Source organism: Dryas octopetala, chromosome 3 (genome assembly GCF_963921425.1).
Source record: "Dryas octopetala chromosome 3, drDryOcto1.1, whole genome shotgun sequence".
Lineage (NCBI taxonomy): Eukaryota > Viridiplantae > Streptophyta > Magnoliopsida > Rosales > Rosaceae > Dryas > Dryas octopetala.
This window is the reverse complement of record NC_141368.1, coordinates 3,778,488-3,799,520: the sequence shown is the minus strand read 5'-3', so window position 1 is coordinate 3,799,520 and position 21,033 is coordinate 3,778,488. Positions and strand designations below refer to the sequence as shown.

Here is a 21,033-nt window from a genome sequence, read left to right as displayed (position 1 = left end):
TTGCCAAAAATGAATGACAAATGACACATTGTCACACATTAATAAAATTGGATGGTAAGTAAATTTTTTTTTTTTTTAGGAAAAGTACGAGAGCACACCCCATATAGTCCAGTTAGTATTTGTGCCAAAAATCCTATAATGATTAGGTACGTTGTCAAATTAAGTATAACTAGCTAACGATAAAAGACCAAGAAGAAATTTAATATATATATATATATATTTTTTCTTCTCCCATCAATGTCTTAGATTTCAAGTTTGACCCTTTAACGCAAATTAAGTATAACTAGCTAACAATAAAAGACCAAGAAGAAATTTAATATATATATATATATTTTTTTTTTTTTCTTTTCCCATCAATGTCTTAGATTTCAAGTTTGACCCTTTAACGCAAGTCCTGCATAACAACAACGCAATATCACGACTTTTACAACTTTATAGGATTCATCTACACAAAAAATATACTTTTAACTTTTAATTCTTCATTTTGAAAAGAAAAAAAAAACTTCTAACTTCTGACTCTTCATTAATTCAGGGAGAAGGTAGCAGGTTAAGTTCATGGGTCGGACCAAAAGCAATATACCATCAATTAGATTTCATTTCAAATGATGTTAAGCATAATTAAAAAGAATAAGAGACATGGATCATGATTAAATTTAATATAATCTGTCGTATATATTATTCTACTCTCTAATATTACAAAATCAGGATAAATATTCATCCAAAACAAATTAAGAGAATCAGAGTACCCTAGCTGTATTGGTGTAATGAGTATATGGTATATACACATCTCTGGGAATAAGAAAATGAAAAAAAAAAAATAAAAAAACTACAAATAAATTAAGAAAATAATAATCTGGTGATGCTAGCTAATTAACAAATATATATAAGAATGAAGAAGATCAAAACGCAGAGACAGAGACCAAGTAAATGACTTGAAATCTGGTTTGTATTTGTATGGATTTAGTTGTTGAGGTTGTTGGTTCCTTTGCTGGGTCCAGAAGGTGGCTTCGTCCCTTTGGGAAGAAGATTCAAAATCAGCGGTCCATACTTGGCTGCAGCTGCACCAAATCTAGGAGTACCAGAAGAAGGTTCAAATCCCATAATCTCAGGCTGCTGCTGCTTTGTGTTGCTCTCTGTCTGATCTGTGTGGCATGGTAGCACATGATACCGAGGCTCTTTCTCTGATGGGTTATGTGCTGGTCTTTGTGAAAGGTAGTCCCTCGGCAACAGCCTAGCAGATGCAGAAGACAGAGAAGACATAATGAGGAAAATGAATAGCACTTTTGTGAGATTTTGGTAGTGATGCTTTGCATGTTGTTGTGCCATTGGTATTGGGTTCGTGAAAATTGGAGGTGAAGCTTTGCAGGTGGTGCTCTGCTTTTGGGTGTTGAAGAGAATGGGATTGTAATATTGGGGGTTGATCGAAGTGAAGAGGTGAGGTTTTGTGGGATTTTATATGGGAGTAGGCGAGCGAATTAAGCGTAGGAATCTTCAAAGTCTTAAACAGTCGTACTAATATTAATTCGATCAGTTGACAAAGTCAGAAGCTCAAAGTCATAGCCTCATGGGCCAAAACGGCCAATGCCTACACACTCCTTTGTGACACGCTACTGTCAGGTCTACTAGTTTCTTGGAACTTAGCTCCTCACTCACCTAAACATTTTCATTGCTCTCGAAGACTCTTAAGACTTAAAAAACCGAGTTTTCGTACTTATTAAACTTTCAGAGAAAATGTCAAAGAGATCATATTTTTATATGACATTAGTGCATCGCATTATATAACACGCGTCGTACGCTCACTTATTATATTAATACAAGTTTTTCATATTCATATAAAAATATAATCTATAATATGCATATATAATGAACCACAAATAATTAAAGTAAACTAAGAATGCCAACTTATTAATTTAGAGCAATATATTGATGCGCCATATAACATATATAATAACTTAATATTTGTTACAAATAAATGAGGTTGGGGTTGACTGTTGAGGTTGTCAATCAAATGAGGTTGCATCGTATAGTATGACTTCAGATTTTTGTTGTTATTTTTAGTACCAGGCTAGCCTCCCTTAATTAATTTTCAACTTTTAGTTGAAGACATAAGACCCAAAAAACAAAAATCAAATAAAATCTATAAAATTTTGATCATATTCAATATTTTTTAGGAGTCTGGTGCTTGTGATAGATTAATTATAAAAAATTGTGAGAAATTATTTTATAAGAGCCTTATAATTTTAGACTTAAAACTTAATATGTAGTTTCACAAATTTTACAGTCACATTCTACATTTTAGGAGGTTATTGAGTGATCTCGTCGACGGATAGTATCACTATAATTTAAGTTGGACGATCGGTTGCTTCTTTGACGTGAAGCGCGTGGGGAGGAGTGAGAGTGGAAAAGGCCCCCGATATTACAGCCATATGGGATTGGCAGAGGCAACACGTCAGATCCGGAGTTTGACTAGGTACACAATGACAATGCCAGCTTTGGTCCATCTTTGGAGTTGAACTCTCCAGCTGACTATACGTCTATACCCAGTCCGCGTTTAGAGACTGTACGCGATACTTTTCACGCAAGTTAGCGTCTCCCTTACACCACTTTTTTTTTTCTTTTTTTTTTTTTTCACACCGTCACCGACTCACCGTCACAATTTTCTTTAATAATTATTTTTTTTTCTCTGGGCCTGACGGTAGAGAAAACTAATTACTAGGCCCAAACAGAAACAATTCAAAAAAAAAAAAAATATAAAGATACAGGATATCATCAGTCTAATTTCATTTTCTTATTTTTATATTCTATTCTTTATGATTTTGATATATTTTTGGCCAAATTATGATTTTGATATTTTTTTTCAGTAGTGCTAGATATACCACATTTTTATACCATAATTTCATACCACCTTATGTGGTAACTTACATGGCATTCATACATTGGATACTAAAAAATAAAAAGAAAAACCCAAAAAGAAAAAGAAAAACTCTGTCCAATAAAGTAATGACACGTGAGATGGTATAAGAAATGTGGTAAGTATAATATTATTCATTTTTTTTTTTGGCCAAGATGATTTTGATATTTAATTACATGGGAAAAGCAACAACAGAAGATTTGAAACGTACAATGAATTTGAATTAATTTCAGTGGCAAACGGTCGGTTCAACTGGGTATTTATGAATTATGGCCTTATGGGTCTACTTAGAAACCGCAATTGAATTTTGCCATACTTGATTGGATTCATATTGGACTGTATAAGTGTGACCAATAAATAAAAATAATACTGGACCATGAGAGTCTTGGGAAACTTTTATCAAAAAAGAATAAACATTAAAGGAAGATGCATGAAACTCGCCTCACCTACCCCCATTTAATACATTTAGTTTGCAGAGAAAGCCACCGGATTAAACCGTGTTGATGTCACACCTTCTTTTCACCAAATAGGAAACAAACAAATTCAAACCAACAAGCAAAGACCCATTTAGTGGAATTGGGCTTCTTGGGTCACATCTGGGTCGAGACCAGCCAGCCTCATCAAGATCCAAGGGCCTACAATCTAGTCGAAAGTCCCAACCTAATTTTGGCAGATACATTAATCTTTTACAATTAGAAATCAGAATGAACAGAGAGCTTAGGCAAATGTCTATGTCACTCTTGCGTAGTTGTTGCGTCATTGAAGACATCCTTGATTGTAATTAAGGTCCAGTAAATGATAGGCTTTAGGATTAAAGTTGAAACTCTATTGGACGTTAATATATGTGATAGATTAATTCAAAGTAACTAATTACTAGCTATATGAGCACCACTGATCAATGAAACTTTACGACTTATCAGAATATATGATACTTTTTGTGGGGGCAATGGCTTTGGTTTGGACTGGGAACCGAAAGTGTGTTAGCTTAGCTAGAATTGATGGGATTATAATCCAACTCTCTTTTAAAGGAAGAAGAATAATCAAGGAGAATGGAATTAAGTCCTACATGACTCATGACTCATGACTCATGAGACATGACTGTGACATCTTGAGGGGTCGGCAAGTACTAATTAACATTGACACGTCCCCATTCACATTCACACTCAGCCCTCTTTAATGGCTTCTTAAATCTTTATGTCGTTCTTATCTTGATGCAAACAACAAGAGGAATTTAATTACGTTATTCTTTATTTTGACACTTTTTTTATTTATCATGTTCCCCAGTACGTCCACATGTTCATGTATGCAGCTTGACGACGGTAGATGAGTGCTATATTATTTTTTTTGGAAATAATGATAAGTGTATCACATTTTTTGTATACACGTAGTACTTTTAGTGCCTCATAAAATTTGCACATAAAATGGACACAAACTGACCATATAATCGATTCCTTTCATAATTTTCATAGAATCCCATATTTCATATATATATATATATATACAATAATTAAACATGTAATATATAACTGAAGATTGAAACCTATTGATATATATTGATCAAAGGGAGTAACAGCAAAAGGATGATAGGGGGAGAGAAATATTTTCTTAATTTAGATATGCATTAATTCAACTAGTCACACATTCACATATATATGTAGTTTATGTTGAGACAAGGATTCCCTACCCATTTTCCTACCATGCTTGGTACAAGGCTAAAATCTTAGCCATTGAACTCATCTTTCTCTCCCTTCTTTTTCTCTTTCTACTCTCTCTTCAATGGCTAAGATTTTAGCCTTGTACCAAACATGGTAGAGAAAATGGGTAGGGATCTTTGTCCTTTATGTTGACCATAACATTATTAAAATTGTTGATGGATTCGACTTTTGACACATAAACCTACCTGATTTTAATAAGACTGCATATATCAGACCACCTTATGCATCATTGAAAGCATTAATTAGGCATGGTTTTACCCTTTTACACTGAAAACAATGAACAAACATCAATTAATGCATATATATAGATGTGTCATGTGTGTGGGTGCTTGTGTGAGACTGTGAGTGAAGCTAGACAGAGGTGTCCTCGATCTGGCCATAAACGACACTGAGCGAGAGATAATAAATTTATTTGTCTAATATTAACGTAATATAAGGAGAGGCATGAGAAAGATCTTTTGAAATAGACAGTGAATAATTAATATATTTATAGTAATTGACTAACTGTAATTCATGGTGAGTGTAAAAATCAACCTTTATTTGGGTGCATTGCTATCATCATGGTAGTTGATAGTAGTGAGTACTTTTGTCGTAAACAAAATCTTGACATAGGGGCTTTCCTTTCTATATACGAAACATAGCAGCAACATCTCTGTTTTCGTAGGTTTTAAGTGTATTTAAGTAAACATATATATATTCTTGGCCAAAAAAAAAAGTAAACATATATATATATATGATATATGGCCCAAGTAATAATGGATATACTGTGGTCAAAGGTAGAAAAATATTTAAAAATCATGTACTTTATGATATCGCTCATTACCAAAGTCCAAAGTAAATAAACCAACTACTAGATGTCTCTTGCTACATCAACTCTCTATGTTGGTCCTCTGACCAACTTTTACATATATATATATATATGTGAAGCTTTATCTTTCTAGATTAAATGTCCCATATATGATGGTGCTGGTGCATGCACTAATCACATAAATGAATCAAATTATGGGCATGGCCTAGCTAAGCTAGCTAACCTCCTTTTTAAGCATGTCCTTGTGATATTCATCACTTCCTTTTAAATTCTCAGATTGTTTAATTATATATGAAATGGGTAGATATAAGATGAGCTGGGAGTACATGAATGTGCTAATGGTTCTGCTTCTAATTGTGTCTCTGGCGTTTCACAGAGAAGCCGCGTGTATCAGATACAATACTGATTGTGCTGCAGCATGCACAACTTCTGGATCAGTAACTGCAGCAACGACGTCGTCACAAAAGCGTTTAGATGTGGAAGTAGAAGATTATGATCCCGGAGAAGCTGCTAGTGGTAGTGGAGATTATGATTATTATAGACGCGGATATGGTGATGTTCCGAGCCCTGGTGTTGGTCACTGAAATCATGATCGAGTCTGCTAGCTTTCTTTAATTTGCTTCTGCTTTCTTTGGTGATACATATATAAAAACTATATATACATATGTGGTTGTTTATTCTTTTTTCTAGAATTTTCTACTTCTTCCCTCTACATGTTTTGTTCTAGATATATATATATGTATATTTTTAATACTGAAATGATCATCTTCTTATTCTTGCTGTTAGCAAATTACATGATGTCCATAAAAGCTGTAGCCCCAATTAGCTGTGTGTTATGTATGTACATGCAGAAGTACATGATTTGTTCATAGATTATATTATAGATTACAACATGTCATTGAGGAGATAATGAAAAAATTGTGGCTTTTACCAAAGCTTGCAGGAGAGAATCACTTCCAAAATGCTTTGAATTATTATTTTTCCCTTTTCCCTTTTTTTTTTTTTTTGGGGATCAATTGCCTTTATTCAACAATTTTCAAGCAGAGTCTTAACTCTTAACCATGGTTTGTGGCTTCGAGAAAACTGCTTTCAATTTTGAAGAACAGCCAAACTATTTATGGAAATAGAGGAATGTTCGCTTATCCCACATCGGAAAATTGCGGAAAGAATGAGCTGAGAGTTGCTATAAAAAAGGTGGCCCAACAAAGTTCAACTCATACCTTTCTCGGCCTTTTGGCTAAGATCAAGTGTAGTATCTGTTCTTATCAGTTTAATATCTGATATGTGGGCCATCGGTCCACACGATATTAAATTAATTTTTTAAAGGGGAGAGCCCATCACAGTGGCTTGCCACTGGGGCTTTCGCGCGTCGCCTATGCGTTGCACTATAGCAAAGGCCCGGCGCACCCTCCAAATCCAGTCCAAATTTTTGTAATTCGAAGCCCAATGGGCTTGATTAAGCCCAATTATCTGTTACGACACATACACTTATCTTAACCAGCCCAACAACCTTATAAGAGACAATTAATCAGTATTTTAACAAATAAATGTGCTAAACATTCTTTAATTTCTTTCCCAAGATTCATTCACACTTTTTAAAAGTGATTCCCGCTTATACAGTTATACGTAAGATATGTATATGTTATTTATATTTTAGTTCCTCACCATTCGTTCGACAGAATCAATATCCCAAACTTACCCACGTTCTGTTTGTTTCTTTAATGATTAGATAAATATATATTATTGTCGTCTCTTTACTGATTACTTGATTTGTGAAGCCTGAGAGACATTCGCAATGGTCGGTTGGTGGTACACATTAACATCCTTTGGTCCGTTCATTTGATCCTTCATATGGTACCCAAATCCGCCAGGATTCACTGTCACGAGCTTTTCATGCACACTCAATAAAACACCAAAATACAAATCCATCTGTTTAATGGTGAAGTTTAAGTGACAAACGCAGCTTATGATTACCCAGATTCCCAATTTGCCAGTTGGCGTTAGAATTGCAAAAATAAAGTGTTTGGAGCTCAAGTCCATACATAGATCTATGCTCATTTGCTGGTACCAAAAGTTGAGGTAATAATTCGTTTTCTTCTTCCAAATTTATTTACTCAACTTTAGATATTCAAGCAAAACAATTTGATTGCTTGTTGGGTTACAATTTATAAGGCAGATTGTTCCAGAAAATAGTTGTCTTTGGGACAAAAATGGAGGTCACAGTCTTCAAGCTCAGCAGAGCATGATGGTAGGTGATGCAACCAAAAAGTTGTTTAGCTAAAATGGAAAAAGAACAAAGTGGGTGGTAGACTGATAGTGATAGTAGGCTCAGCCTTTCAAGGCTTTCATGAAAGGGTTGGTAAAAGGCTAAAAGCTAGCGTTCAGTGCATTTGTAGTAAATGGCTAGCATGTTCAGCAGTACTCGGTTTTTGAAACCGCTCTTTATGGTTCACATGGACCTGCCTCTATAAGTCCTAGAGTAGAATTTAGATAGTCCTTATCTGCAAAAACTCTTTTTTCTTTTTTGGGTCTTTGGGTGCTCTTGTATTCTTTTTTTGGTGAGTGCTCTTGTGCTCTTCACTACACAAGTTGAGTTGAAGACTTGAAGTATCTGGAGATTAACTTTGGTATGCTGTTAACTCTGTTCATTGATTTCTTAAGTTAAATCCAAACCCATTTGTTTAGCAAGACGGTGACAGTTTACCCTTTTTTTATTTTTCTTTATTTTCACAAGTACTACGTTTATACATAATAAGCTTTCTTGGTTTGGCAAGCAAAAAGAGAATGAAGGGGTTTAATTAAATAGTTAGGTGGGAATTCGGAAAACCAGAAACTCATTAATAAAACACTTAAATAATCGAAGACTGTGGGTGCGAGTGAGAGAGGATAAGAAAGTGGCTTGAATATGCGATAACTGGTCCTTGAAATCAGCTTTATCTGCGTGGGCACTAGTTGGTTGATTTTTCTTTCTTTTGGGTATTTCTAACTGTTGTTTATTCACGTGATTGTGTCTTTTCGTTTCCATTACTTAAAACTATTTGTTTGGCCGTCTGCGAATTTCCTCCTATTTGGGTAATGTTGTTCTCGTGAAAATTAGTTTTTGTCAAGTTGCATTTTTACATAATAATTGTAAACACAGTTAAATTGAAGTTCCCTCATCTTTGTCCTTTGTCCTGTAAGGCTTGAGAGTGAGGTGTCAGTTTTTTTCTACCCTACCAACCATAAATGTTGTCAAGGAGAAGACGATAGTGAGAAGAACTGCACAGTGAATGAATGAGGACCCTTCCATATTTATGAGACTTTTATCTGAATAATTCTAGTGCAGGCGGTCTTCAATTCTTTTCTTTTTGGTCTTTCCTTAGTACCAGAGGTTGTGGCTTGTGGGTTTTTTCGCTTTGAGTTTTCATTATTTTCCTGGAATTTTGAAAAAAAAAGAAAAAAGAAATCCCAGCTTTGAAAACTTTGGTGGGAATGTGATAGAGTTGTGCTATGGATGTCATGTGGATTTATTGGAAAGCGGGTGAATATGTCATTTTATCTCTTTTCTGGGAAAGTAGGGAACTGGATGGGAGTTCTTGGAATTGTGACATGAAATCTCCTTAGCTGGCTTTTAAAGGATTTAGATTCTGTTTGAGTTAACCAATACAATTTGTGTTGTGTCAATGCAGATCTACAGGTAACTTTGTTCAACAGATGAAATCTAGTTTCAAAGTTGAGAGTTGAGCGCCATGGATCTTGAGAACGCCAAGTGTTGGGACACTTCAAAGGTTAGTGCTTTATTTCATTAGCTCAATTTACATGCATCTGCACTTATAGGCTTAACCCATTTGAGGTTTCTCACTGGGTGTGGTGGTATACGCAATTTATATTTACAAAAATTGGTGAATAGTTATACATTATCAGGTCAGTATGTTTATAGAAATGAACTTCTCAGAAGGTTGTATGTTGGATTGCATTTCAGAAGAATTCTTGGAAGACTACTCTGCTCTTAGCCTACCAGAGCCTTGGTGTAGTATATGGGGACCTGAGCATTTCCCCTCTCTATGTCTACAAGAGCGCATTTGCAGAAGACATTCAACATTCAGATAGCAATGAAGAGATTTATGGTGTACTTTCTTTTGTATTCTGGACTCTTACTTTACTCCCTCTGTTCAAGTACGTCTTTGTAGTCCTTCGAGCTGACGATAATGGAGAGGGTGAGTACTAAACAAGTGGACAATGCTTATATCGTCTTGTCTTTAGGTTGTAACCTTTTGTGCATGCTTTTCTACAGGTGGTACGTTTGCACTGTATTCGTTGATATGTAGGCATGCAAAAGTAAGCCTTCTACCCAACCGACAGCTTGCTGATGAGGCACTCTCTACTTATAAATTGGAGCACCCACCGGAGAAGGAAAAAAGTTCAAGGGTGAAAGTTGTACTTGAGAAGTGCAAGGCCTTGCACACTGCTTTGCTAATTGTTGTTCTTCTGGGCACTTGTATGGTAATTGGTGATGGAGTGCTCACTCCAGCTATCTCAGGTAGACTTCTTTCCTAGCTTAAAAAATAAGAAATGCAGCAATTCCTTCTGGTTTTCTGACTAATTCATGTCTATGCTTTATCTTAGTCTTTTCTGCGGTGTCTGGCCTGGAATTATCCATGTCCAAGGAGCATCACCTATGTAAGATTCCCATCTCCTACTTTGTTTCATATCTGGATTTTTCCATTTCCAATCAATAGGGAGAGGGAACTAATCAAATTTTTATTTTCTAAAGATTTATATTTGGTGAACAGTGGACTTTGCTTTGATTATCTTGATGTCTGTAAATTTCACTTACCAAACACTACTAGTCAACTTGGTTTTTTTTTTTATTTCTTTTTCCTTTTTGTGTGTGTGTGTGTTGTTTGGGAGAGGGGGGGGGGGGGGGGGGGGGGGCAGGGGTTCTTTTTTGCCAATGGAAGTGATTTGGTTTCTACTTGCGTTGTTTGTCTGCTGCTTGAAAAAACATATTCTCCTCTACTCTGAATTTGAATTCTTAAGAATGAAATATAACGTCCATACTCTGCCACCACTAAAATGCAGAGAAAAAAGCCACTGTCATAAGATTCGCAGTGGGAGCAAACAAATGGATTTCAAAACCGATATTTGAACATTTTAGAAATTTGACCAACTTAGATGCAAATGCAACATGTTTATCTTGTTTTTCTCTTTACCAACATGTTTATAAACGTCCATACTTTGCTGCCACTAAAATACAGAGAAAAAAGCCATTGTCATAAGATTCACAGTGGGGGCAAACAAATGGATTTCAAAACAGATATAAACGTTTTAGAAATTTGACCAACTTAGATGCAAATGCAACATGTTTATCTTGTTTTTCTCTTTACCAAATGACTTTTTTTTGGCCAATAAAGGGTTATGATTATGCATGATGCTTTTTCTAATATCACAATGTTGATAAATCTTTGTTTCATATGCCCTGTTCTTCAGTAATCCTGGTGTACCCAGTGTAGAAGATATTGTGGTGAAATTCATACTGTTTTGAGTATGCCTTTTTATTGCACTGGAATTATTGACAGATTAAAAGTAGCAACAATCAGTTTAGTTGTAGTTTTGATTTGCCAATTTTGTCTATTTACATCTATACTGTGTCCCAAATTTGCAGATGCAGTGGTTCCTATTACTTGTTTCATATTGTTGTGTCTATTTGCACTTCAACACTATGGCACCCATCGAGTCGGATTCTTTTTTGCACCAGTGGTGTTGGCATGGCTTCTATGCATCAGTGCTCTTGGCTTATATAATATTTTTTACTGGAATCACCATGTATATCAAGCTCTGTCTCCATATTACATGTTCAAGTTCTTGAGGAAGACAAGGTTAAGTGGATGGATGTCTTTAGGTGGAATATTGCTGTGCATAACAGGTAATATTAGAAAATACTTGCATGTATATATATATATATATATATATATATCATATTCTTGTGTGTTGCTTGTCCTGCATATTGATGAGTTATGGGCTATGTCTATTCCAAAAAGCATAAAGTCCATGTCAGAGTGCAACATGATAGAAAAAAGGAACTCCAGAAAACCTGAATTGCAATGTTAACATCTATTGTGCTTACAGTTGTACTATCCAAATGTCGTTTGGGTTAATACCCCAGTAAGGCAGGTGCAAGTTTGGGGTTATAATATTCATGTATACAGATTATCTGATTGTGACACAATTCACCATCCTCAGAAACAATGCACTTAAGTATATGTATATAGTTATTCGACCGATATGGTCTCACTCAAAAGTGACATTCAAATCTTATAATTTGACAGCCGATGAATGCAGACAGAAAAGAGAGAAACCAAATAAATACTAATAATATGTGTGACTATGCATGCAGGTTCAGAGGCAATGTTTGCTGATCTTGGACACTTCTCATATTCTGCCATTCAGGTAATTCTGACATCCCTAGACCCTAGTAGTGTATTCTCTATGCATTGTGAATGCTGATTTGCATACTAATGAGTAGAGTTGCAACCCCCTGCCGTAGTGCAGGTTGCTTTTACCTTTTTGGTTTATCCAGCACTTATATTGGCATATATGGGTCAAGCTGCTTACTTATCGCAACATCACCACACCAGTCACCAGATCAGTTTTTATGTCTCAGTTCCAGGTATTTTTTTGCCATTCTTGTTTTCTGGGAAGGAATGTTATTCAACATCCATTTAATCAGACATGCTGCTACATGAGAATTGGATGATACAGTTTTTCATTTTACCCTAATGACATGCAAGTTGACTACAGCCTATAACTAAATGTTCATGTCCTAATCTTTTAGGATATCCATCGTACTGTAGTTGACTAGTTTATATTGTTATGGAAGATGTGATGGCTTAACGTTTTTGGGTACAGAAATTGTGAGATGGCCAGTGCTTGTACTAGCCATTCTTGCTTCTGTTGTGGGAAGCCAAGCAATCATCAGTGGAACATTTTCTATCATAAACCAGAGCCAATCACTAGGCTGTTTCCCAAGAGTTAAGGTTGTTCACACTTCTGACAAGATACATGGACAGATCTATATCCCTGAGATCAATTGGATGCTCATGATCCTATGCATTGCGGTGACCATTGGATTTAGAGACACAAAACACTTGGGAAATGCATCAGGTAAGTTACATTTATATATTTGCTAGGTTCATATTATAACTTTTATCGTCTTCATTATTAGAGTCTGCCTAAACTTCAAGGCATGACTACATCCAAGAGGAATTATTAAAAGTTCATCTTCCATGACAAATTTTGTCTACGACTTCTCGGGAAGTCTACCACCAGCTTCCCCACTGTGTAGAATAACAACTTGTCGTGTTTACAATATCTTGTAGGGATGTCAAATTTCAATATCCTAATTTATGATTGATGGGAAAAACTTATAGATTACTGAATAAAAGAGGCAGATAATTAAATCCACTTGTGTTTCTTGAAGTACTAAGTAGTTGTTTATATTTCTGTGCAGGGTTAGCAGTGATGACGGTTATGCTAGTGACCACATGCCTCACTTCCTTGGTGATTATCCTTTGTTGGCACAAGCCCCCTATTCTAGCCCTTTGCTTCCTAATCTTCTTTGGCTCTATTGAATTGCTCTACTTCTCAGCTTCACTCACCAAGTTCCGGGAGGGTGCCTGGCTCCCCATCCTTCTTGCCCTGTTCCTCATGACCATCATGTTTGTTTGGCACTATGCAACCATCAAAAAGTATGAGTTTGACCTCCACAACAAGGTTTCATTAGATTGGCTTTTAGCCTTGGGTCCAAGCTTGGGAATTGCTCGAGTCCCTGGAATTGGCCTTGTGTTCACAGATCTCACCTCTGGCATTCCTGCCAACTTCTCCCGCTTTGTAACCAACCTCCCTGCTTTTCATCGGGTCCTAGTTTTTGTGTGTGTAAAATCAGTCCCCGTCCCTTATGTGCCGCCTGCTGAGCGTTACCTGGTGGGTCGTGTAGGTCCTGCAACTCATCGGTCCTACAGGTGCATTGTCCGGTATGGATACCGTGATGTTCACCAGGATGTTGATTCCTTTGAATCCGAACTAGTTAATAGGCTGGCTGATTTCATCCAATATGATTGGTCTCGAACACATAGAACTAGCTCATGCACTGAGGATGATGCATCACGCTCTACTGATATGAGTGACTGCAGACTGGCTGTCATTGGAACAGTGGGATTTTCTAGTGCACCAGCTTATGAGATTGAGGAGACTCTGCAGCCAGCAAGTGTATCTGTTGGTTTCCGAACTGTAGATAGTGTGACAGATGTTATTGAGATGGAACCGGTTGAAAGAAGAGTGAAGTTTGCCATTGATGATGAGTCTCAAGTTGATACCCGGACTGAGAATGACATGCAGCTACGAGAAGAGCTCGAGGATCTGCATGCAGCTCAACAAGCTGGGACTGCGTTTATACTCGGGCACTCTCATGTTAAAGCAAAGCAAGGTTCATCTATTATGAAGAGATTGGCCATCAACTTTGGCTATAATTTCATGAGGAGGAATTGCAGGGGGGCAGATGTGGCGCTCAAGGTGCCACCAGTGTCTCTTCTTGAGGTTGGCGTGGTTTATGTTGTCTAGGCCAGACATGTAATTACCAAGTAGTTTTTTTTTTTTTTTGGTCTTTGCTCATTCCTATAGAGAAAAATGAAAAAAGGTGTGTGCTAGGAAGGTTAAGAGGATTGTAGAAAAATGTTTACTGCTGCCAAGATTAAATTACTACTAGAAAAATGTGAAAAATGCATCTGTTTTTCTGGTTGATGTCAGGCTTGACTGGTCATGATCGTGTCATCTTTATCTTCACAATAGTAGAAACTGTTTGTATGCATTTACAGACTACATTTCTTCTTCCAGGTGAGACGTAATCAGTAAATATGATAACCATCTCAACCATGGTAAATGATTTGGGTCGAAGGATCCAAATCACCCTTACAAGAATTCGAGGAATCTGAAAATAAAACCTTGGTTCTCTACTGGCCATTAGTTTCTGATTCTATGATCTTTCAGTTTTGTATGATTGACTAGGACCAAACCAAATGCCTGCTATGCATGATAAAGGGCCACGTAGTATTCTACTGACCACCAGGTCTTCTGAGTGGCAGCCAAGCTATGCTTCTGGACACGTGGCTGTTATTTAGTGGTCCAAATAGGCAAAACACAGACAACCTCATATCAATATATAAGGAGCAATTAACTTCTGTAGTTGCAGAATCCGTAACTGTTATGCAAAAGGAAAGCAGACATGGGAGTAAGGACACTTCCTCTGACCCCTCCACATGGAAGCTTCCTTTCAAATTCTGGAGTTGCAGAGAAGTTATCTAACAGAGGGTTCTTTAAGTTGAACAAGAATTCTCAATTTAGAGTTTTAGCCAAAACAGAGAAGGGTGAGAAGGATGAGAAAGAAGAACCCAAGAAAAGAAAGCAATCACTGTTTAGCAGTGTAACAGAAGCACTTGATTTTTCTCAAACCAGGTCTGAAGAGGACGCTCTGCTTCTTGAAGATGCCAGACAAACCACCAAGTCTGGAGAGAAGATGTCCAGAGAACAGGTATACATATTAAAATGCTTTCAAACTCATCCTATGTCATATTGTGTTTATCTTCTCATTACGTGCTTCTCGGTGAGTTTGCTAAGTGGGTTCTCTCATTTTCATGCAGTATGGGGCTCTCAGAAGAAAAATTGGAGGGACATACAAAGATTTCTTCAAATCCTATGTTGATGGTATACAAGCGTTAGCAACTTTGAAATTTTTTTTTAGATACTTTTTTTTTTTTCCCTAAACTGGATTTTTTTTTTTTTTTTCACTTGAAATTAGTGGATGGGCAATATGTGGAGGAAGGGTGGGTGGACAAATCGTGCAAGGTTTGCAAGAAAGATACAGGGGGTGAGCCAAGGCAAGTGGACAAGCTTGGAAGATATGTTCATGTGGCATGTTTGGAGAAATCCAAATCTGGCAACTTCTTTACTAGACTTTTTTCAGGCTGAAGGGAATTGTTGAGTATAGATTCAGGGTCATTTGGTATCTATTTCGGAAATTTTTTTTGTTTTTCATCTATGATATTTATAGATGAAAGAAAGAAGAAAATTTTGGAAAACAATTTTTGGATAGAATACCAAACGTTCCCAATTTACTCATTAGTACAGACGATGGAAATTTTCTAGTATATCAGATATCCCAGAGCCTAACTGGTTATATCATTTTTAGATACAAAAGTATAATCTAATGTTGGATAAATAATTTGAGAACTTAGAGCTTGTTTTTCAACTTTTTCTTTACTGTAATTCATGATCAATGATATACCATGAATCAATGTTAAATGTCAGTATGTCATTTTCAATTCTAAATTTCGTTGTTATTATTTATAAATCAAATACGGAGCAATGGTATACAGTTTACGTGTGATTATAAATTAAGAGAAATATCGACATGTGTTGTGTGTATAATCTGTAAAGGTGTGTGGTCAGACTCATCAATACCTTAAAACCTCATAATCAATACACAATGTTTAACACAAAGAAAACATACCTGTTAATGAAAATAAAACAATATATTTAGAACCCTAACTTCACCTAGTCTCTGACATAGGAGAGCCCAGACTATAATTGGGTAGATGGGTCAGCCCAAATGCTCGTAACCCATTTAACAAGTATGGGCCAATCAAAGGCTCAAAGAAGGGAGCCCAAATCCTCGTGCACTCTTCACGTCGGTAACCAAAATGGCGGGAACAAACAGTTCTTAGCGGGGAAATCCAACTATTTCACTTAAAAGCGCGGGAAGCCGATCCCAAAAGACACAGTCCAGAGAGAGAAGAGTGAGTGTGAGAGTGAGAGAGACAGAGACAGAGACGGAATCAATATGGTGGGGGTAGCGTACGACTGCCTTGCGAACCCTCTGGGAGCCGTTCGATCTACGTATGAGAAGGCCATCGCTTCGGGATCCGACCCGGCCTCCTTCAACGGCAGGGACTGGGGCGCCGTTGATCTCTTCCGTCGCTTTCTCTTTGACGACGGCGGTCTCTCTCAGGTCCAAACCCTCCCACCTTGGCAATAGTAATTTCTTGGTCTCGTACATGAATTTCTGAGTTGTGTTCTTCAATTAGGGTTCGTTCTGATAACCCTAATTGTCTATTTTTGCCATTTGCTTCAGCTTATGTCATTATTTATATATGAAAGGTATTGGGTGTTTTCATTTCTGTTTCTAAAAGCCCTGCCCATGAAATACACCACTTGAAATAGTCTTTTCTATGAAATGCGTTTGCTCATTTCATTATTGTTTGTGACAATTTAGGTACCAATTTTGAATTCTTCAACTATTAGATGGGTTCAGCCCAACACTCTGGTTCGGTTTCGGGGAATGATACAAGACATGTTGGGAAATGAATTTTATGTTGGTGCTTATAAGGTATCTTATGCCCTCTGATGATTTTCTGGTGACCCAATATAGGCAAATATCTGTACCACTAAAACAATGTGTTGATGTTTTTGAAGGATGGCTCGGTTTGGAGAACCAACAAGTTTACAGATGTTGCTCAATTCCCCATGGATTCTTCACCGGACATGCAATTATGGGAACGCCGTATGCTCTACTGCATCCCGGTGAGTTCTTCGGTTTTAAGAACAAAAAAATTCTTAGCAAATAAGTGTATGCTTTGCTTAGGTGAATGTATGTAAAATTTTTATCTTTTGTGGGGAATAATGACACTCCTTGAATTTCAAAGAGCCCACTAGCATCTTTATTTTGAATGTGTGGAATTAAAATATGGCTTGTTCCATGATCTGATCTTCTTGGGTTTTTCTTGTTTCTGTTTTTAGGTTCCAGGACAGAATTCATGGACTGAACCTCCTTCTGAAGCAGTGATGTATAGGAGTATGGATTCAGCAACCCAACAAAGAGAGAAGCGCCAGAGAATGGATGTTGAAGCTACCGATAACATGGATTGCGCTGTAATTTCCATCCTCATAATCTGTATATTCACTGTTCAAATTTGACATACAGTTAAAGGATAATCATGTATTTAGACGACTGAAATACAATGAAAAACTGCCTTATGGTCATTTTGGTGCTGGGCGCCTAAGCAGCTCAAAGCAGTTAGTTACATAAGTTTAGGAAGTTCTCTCTGGAATGGTTTCATGTCAATTGGATTGATTGTCATACTGAACTTGATATGTTAGATGCATCGATCATGCTTGGTTTATTTTGGACCCTGAAGAATTGATGATATTGGGTTGTGTACAGCTGAAGTGTGTCTTCAGCTTTGTAATGGGAAGATGTGTTCATGTGTTCTTGCTTTGTCTACCTGACATACTGCATTTAATGACAGGTCTCAGATGATGGGTTTCAAGGTCCTCCTTGTACCAAAAAACTGGTAAGTAGAACCAAGTTTGATTAATTGTGTTTTTTTTTTAACATTATTTTACAATTTGGATAGAAAAAGAATTTATCTTCATTAAATTCCTTTCCCTTTTCCAGAAAGAGGATGGACATCCTTCCGTGTCTACTCAGTCTCAGGAGTCAATTACTGAGGGCACCAGCTCTAGTATGATTATGGTGCCTGATGTTAACAGGGATCCTCTTCCTTGTCTTATTAAGGTACATTGGACAATTAGTTACATCAATAGAAAAATAATGAACTGAGATTGGCTCTCACTTTTTCTCAAAAGCTGATGAAATTCTTGCTATTATCAGATATATGATTGTCCAGAGTCTGACTTGAAGCTAAATGAGGTTTTTGAGTTTGTTGGAGTCTTCACTTTCGATTCAGAGTTTAAAGTGGAAAAGGATGAAAGTGATGATTTCGCAAATGATTTTGGGGAAGATGTGTTGGTTCATTTGCCCCCTAATAAGGTATTGACTCTGTTTTTCTTCTACATAAATGTGTATACTTTTCGAGGAATACTTATGCTTGGCCTATTTGTGCAATCCAATGACCAATTTAAAATATTGGTACTAGTAACTAATGTTCAGTTTATATAAATTGTCAAATTTAGTAGCCCAATATGCATTTCCATGTAGGTATAAATTCCTTTAGATGCATCTTGAGCGTGTGACTTACAAAGCTTGCTTGCTAGCATCTGGTGTTAGGTTATAAGTACATTTCTTCCCTTTGATATTGTTCCCATTTTATTTTCTTTGGTGCGCAGGTACCACGTCTTCACTGTTTTACTCACAGGAAGCTTGCAGTTCATGACTTCCTCCCTTGTTCCCCCACAATGGAGGTGATTTTGTCCTCACTTTTTTCTCATATATCTTCAAAAAAAGGGTTTACATCCCTTACCTGTTTGTATTTATGGTTACCTGGGATCTGTAAATTTTGTTTTGAAATTGTGTTTAACAATGCTATTACTATCTGATCTTATAGCCAAAGCTCAACTTGGTGAAAGAGATGAGGGAAGCTCTGTTGAGGCATCTTACAGCCATTCTTGGTAATGATGGTGTAGCTGCTCATTTCATGCTGTTGCATCTTTTTTCCAGGGTAAATGGCGCCTTCTCATATCAGAATTGTCGGTGTTTGATTATTTGCACATCATGATACTTCTTCATTATTTTTGTTCATCAACATCTCGTAGGAGTCCATTCTTATCTCACTCTTAAATGAGCTCTGCCCCTATCTCTCTTGTCATCTCCTTTACCTATAGGGTATTTGTTATAATTTGTTTTACTTGACAGGTGTATTCTAGAGTTGACACTGTTGCTGTAGGGAAGCTTTCACTAAATCTCACTTGTTTTAGCAAAGAAACTGCGCCTGTGTTTGGCACTCAGCTTCTCCTTGCTATCAAGAATCTTTTACCTTTCACACAGTGTATATCCCTAACAGTGGATTATCTCAACACTGCTTCTCTTGCGCCAAAAAAGGATTATGAGACAAACAGGTAATCAGATTTCCAATTTTGTAACCAAATACTATTTTCCTTTCAGTTGAAATTTATAATTTAAAACTATCAATTTCCTTATAGTTTTTAACATCTCATGTTGTTCCAGACTGATAACTGGATCTCTGCAGCTGGCTGAGGGTTCACACTTGATCTTTGATGAGACCCAGTTGGAAGCTGGGACTCTCAACTCTGTCGGGGTTGAAAATGCAAGATTGCTTAAAACTCTAATAGAGTTGCAAAAGGTGATTTTTCTATTGTATTATACATCTATATATGTGCATCTTGTTTTATGTAGTACTGCTTAATGCACTACATGGGCAAACTCTGCATGATTTGATGCTTGCCGGCGAACAAGGCATTCATGATAATTTTAACAGTATTTGGACTCGTTGAAATTATTAGCATCGGAGTTTATAGCACTGTATTGCATTAAAGCATTTGATACATATTACATTGTTTGTTTCAGGTGGAATATGATTTCAAGTACTATAAACTGGACATGGAAGCTGACGTCCAATTGCTTACTCTCTCTGAAGGCAAATCAAACATCTTGCCAGCTGATATAGTATTACCTTTCCAGCCTTCTTCAGTGGGTTCCTCTGATGTTGCTGCAGAAGCACTAGAGGCTTGGAGATGGTACTTGGCTACTCTTAGATCATTGCCTCATTCTATTGAGTCAGAAATGCAGAAGGTAAGAGTTAGCTTGACACCATTCTCAACAAACAATTAACCTCTAAAGCTTTATGCAATCGATCTGGTCCATTTAACTGAATTTACAATTCAGTAAATTCAGTTAAGATTTTGCTTCGTACAATTTGTTGCCTTGAGCAATTGCTACTTCTCAGACAAACTAAAAAAAAGCAATTGCTAGTTCAATCTATTTTAGAGTTAAGATTACTAATTTGTTCAGAAGTGTTGTTTTCCATGTACCACGAAATGATGGATATATGATATACATGTACCTGATGTCATTGTTGATACCTTGCAGGTGATAGAAAATGACTTGGTTGCAGCAAGGCAAGCAGATAGGAGTCTGGGCAGCCAAGACTTGAGCAGGTTAGAGAACGGAAAATTTCTTTAATGTTCTTTCATCTTCAACTTTTGATAATCACATTTGTAATTTCCTTGCTTGCAGATTGCTGACAATGGGTCGTCTGATGTCTATGAGTTTTGGTGAAACCTCCCTATCGTTAGAACATTGGCAGATGGTCAAGGAATTGGAAAGGTTACGAAGAGAGAGGCTCAAGTGAAAATAAAGATTTAGTTACTGGAATTTGTTACAATTATTAACTGGTGTAAATTCTAGCCCATGGCTGTTACGGGCTCCAGTCTCAGAAGTGTTTTGTAAGCAAATATTGTGCCATTTAATATTAAATATGCTGCCAGTTTACATCAGAATTCAGAGCTGCTCAAACTGTAGATCCTTTTTTTTTTTTTTTTTTTCTGGTTACTGACTACCACTTTAGGTTTCATGCAATACTATGGCATGGCATCATGCAATAATCTGGTCAGTGGCCACCAACTCAATTCTTTTGTTTATTTTTATGCTCATTGTGTTTGGAAAGGGAACAAAAAAGCACCTTAAAAGTCCAGTTGGGTTCACTTTCATTTATGTCGTGTACATGTATCAAGAATTGCAGAGATAGTTCAACCATATGGTCCATATCCATTACAGGGAAGAACTGATTGGATTAATAAGTCAACTGATC

At 36.8% G+C, this 21,033-nt stretch overlaps 3 protein-coding genes and 1 non-coding gene across 8 annotated transcripts; all 4 read left to right on the top strand.

Moving 5' to 3' along the window:
* Positions 1–6,650: 6,650 nt before the first annotated feature.
* Positions 6,651–6,846, top strand: LOC147289740 (U2 spliceosomal RNA). Its single transcript, XR_015121567.1, has one exon. It is a non-coding gene; the product is annotated as a U2 spliceosomal RNA (small nuclear RNA).
* Positions 6,847–7,876: 1,030 nt separating this feature from the next.
* Positions 7,877–14,210, top strand: KT2 (potassium transporter 2). Of its 5 annotated transcripts, none has more exons than XM_086238562.1 (10): positions 7,877–8,061; positions 9,103–9,201; positions 9,396–9,630; positions 9,708–9,953; positions 10,040–10,093; positions 11,079–11,339; positions 11,811–11,863; positions 11,966–12,083; positions 12,323–12,577; positions 12,924–14,210. In XM_086238562.1, the coding sequence occupies exons 2-10, from the start codon at positions 9,163–9,165 to the stop codon at positions 14,030–14,032; spliced, it is 2,370 nt and encodes a 789-aa protein (XP_086094688.1). In that variant the 5' UTR covers positions 7,877–8,061; positions 9,103–9,162; the 3' UTR covers positions 14,033–14,210. The 5 variants fall into 5 exon arrangements, with proteins under 5 accessions (XP_086094688.1, XP_086094689.1, XP_086094687.1 ...); XM_086238563.1 differs by lacking the exon at positions 7,877–8,061 and adding an exon at positions 8,483–8,506; XM_086238561.1 differs by lacking the exon at positions 7,877–8,061 and adding an exon at positions 8,604–8,804.
* A 444-nt stretch (positions 14,211–14,654) lies between these two features.
* On the top strand, positions 14,655–15,789 carry LOC147289738 (potassium transporter). Its single transcript, XM_086238565.1, has 3 exons — positions 14,655–14,999; positions 15,109–15,172; positions 15,267–15,789. Exons 1-3 carry the CDS (start codon positions 14,694–14,696, stop codon positions 15,434–15,436), a joined length of 540 nt encoding a protein of 179 aa, XP_086094691.1. The 5' UTR covers positions 14,655–14,693; the 3' UTR covers positions 15,437–15,789.
* A 150-nt stretch (positions 15,790–15,939) lies between these two features.
* Positions 15,940–20,722, top strand: ETG1 (E2F target protein 1 (ETG1)). The gene is made up of 14 exons (XM_086238564.1): positions 15,940–16,475; positions 16,740–16,853; positions 16,940–17,047; positions 17,264–17,395; positions 17,773–17,817; positions 17,922–18,041; positions 18,138–18,296; positions 18,593–18,667; positions 18,811–18,924; positions 19,119–19,321; positions 19,431–19,566; positions 19,791–20,015; positions 20,313–20,380; positions 20,460–20,722. The coding sequence occupies exons 1-14, from the start codon at positions 16,308–16,310 to the stop codon at positions 20,572–20,574; spliced, it is 1,782 nt and encodes a 593-aa protein (XP_086094690.1). The 5' UTR covers positions 15,940–16,307; the 3' UTR covers positions 20,575–20,722.
* Positions 20,723–21,033: the final 311 nt, after the last annotated feature.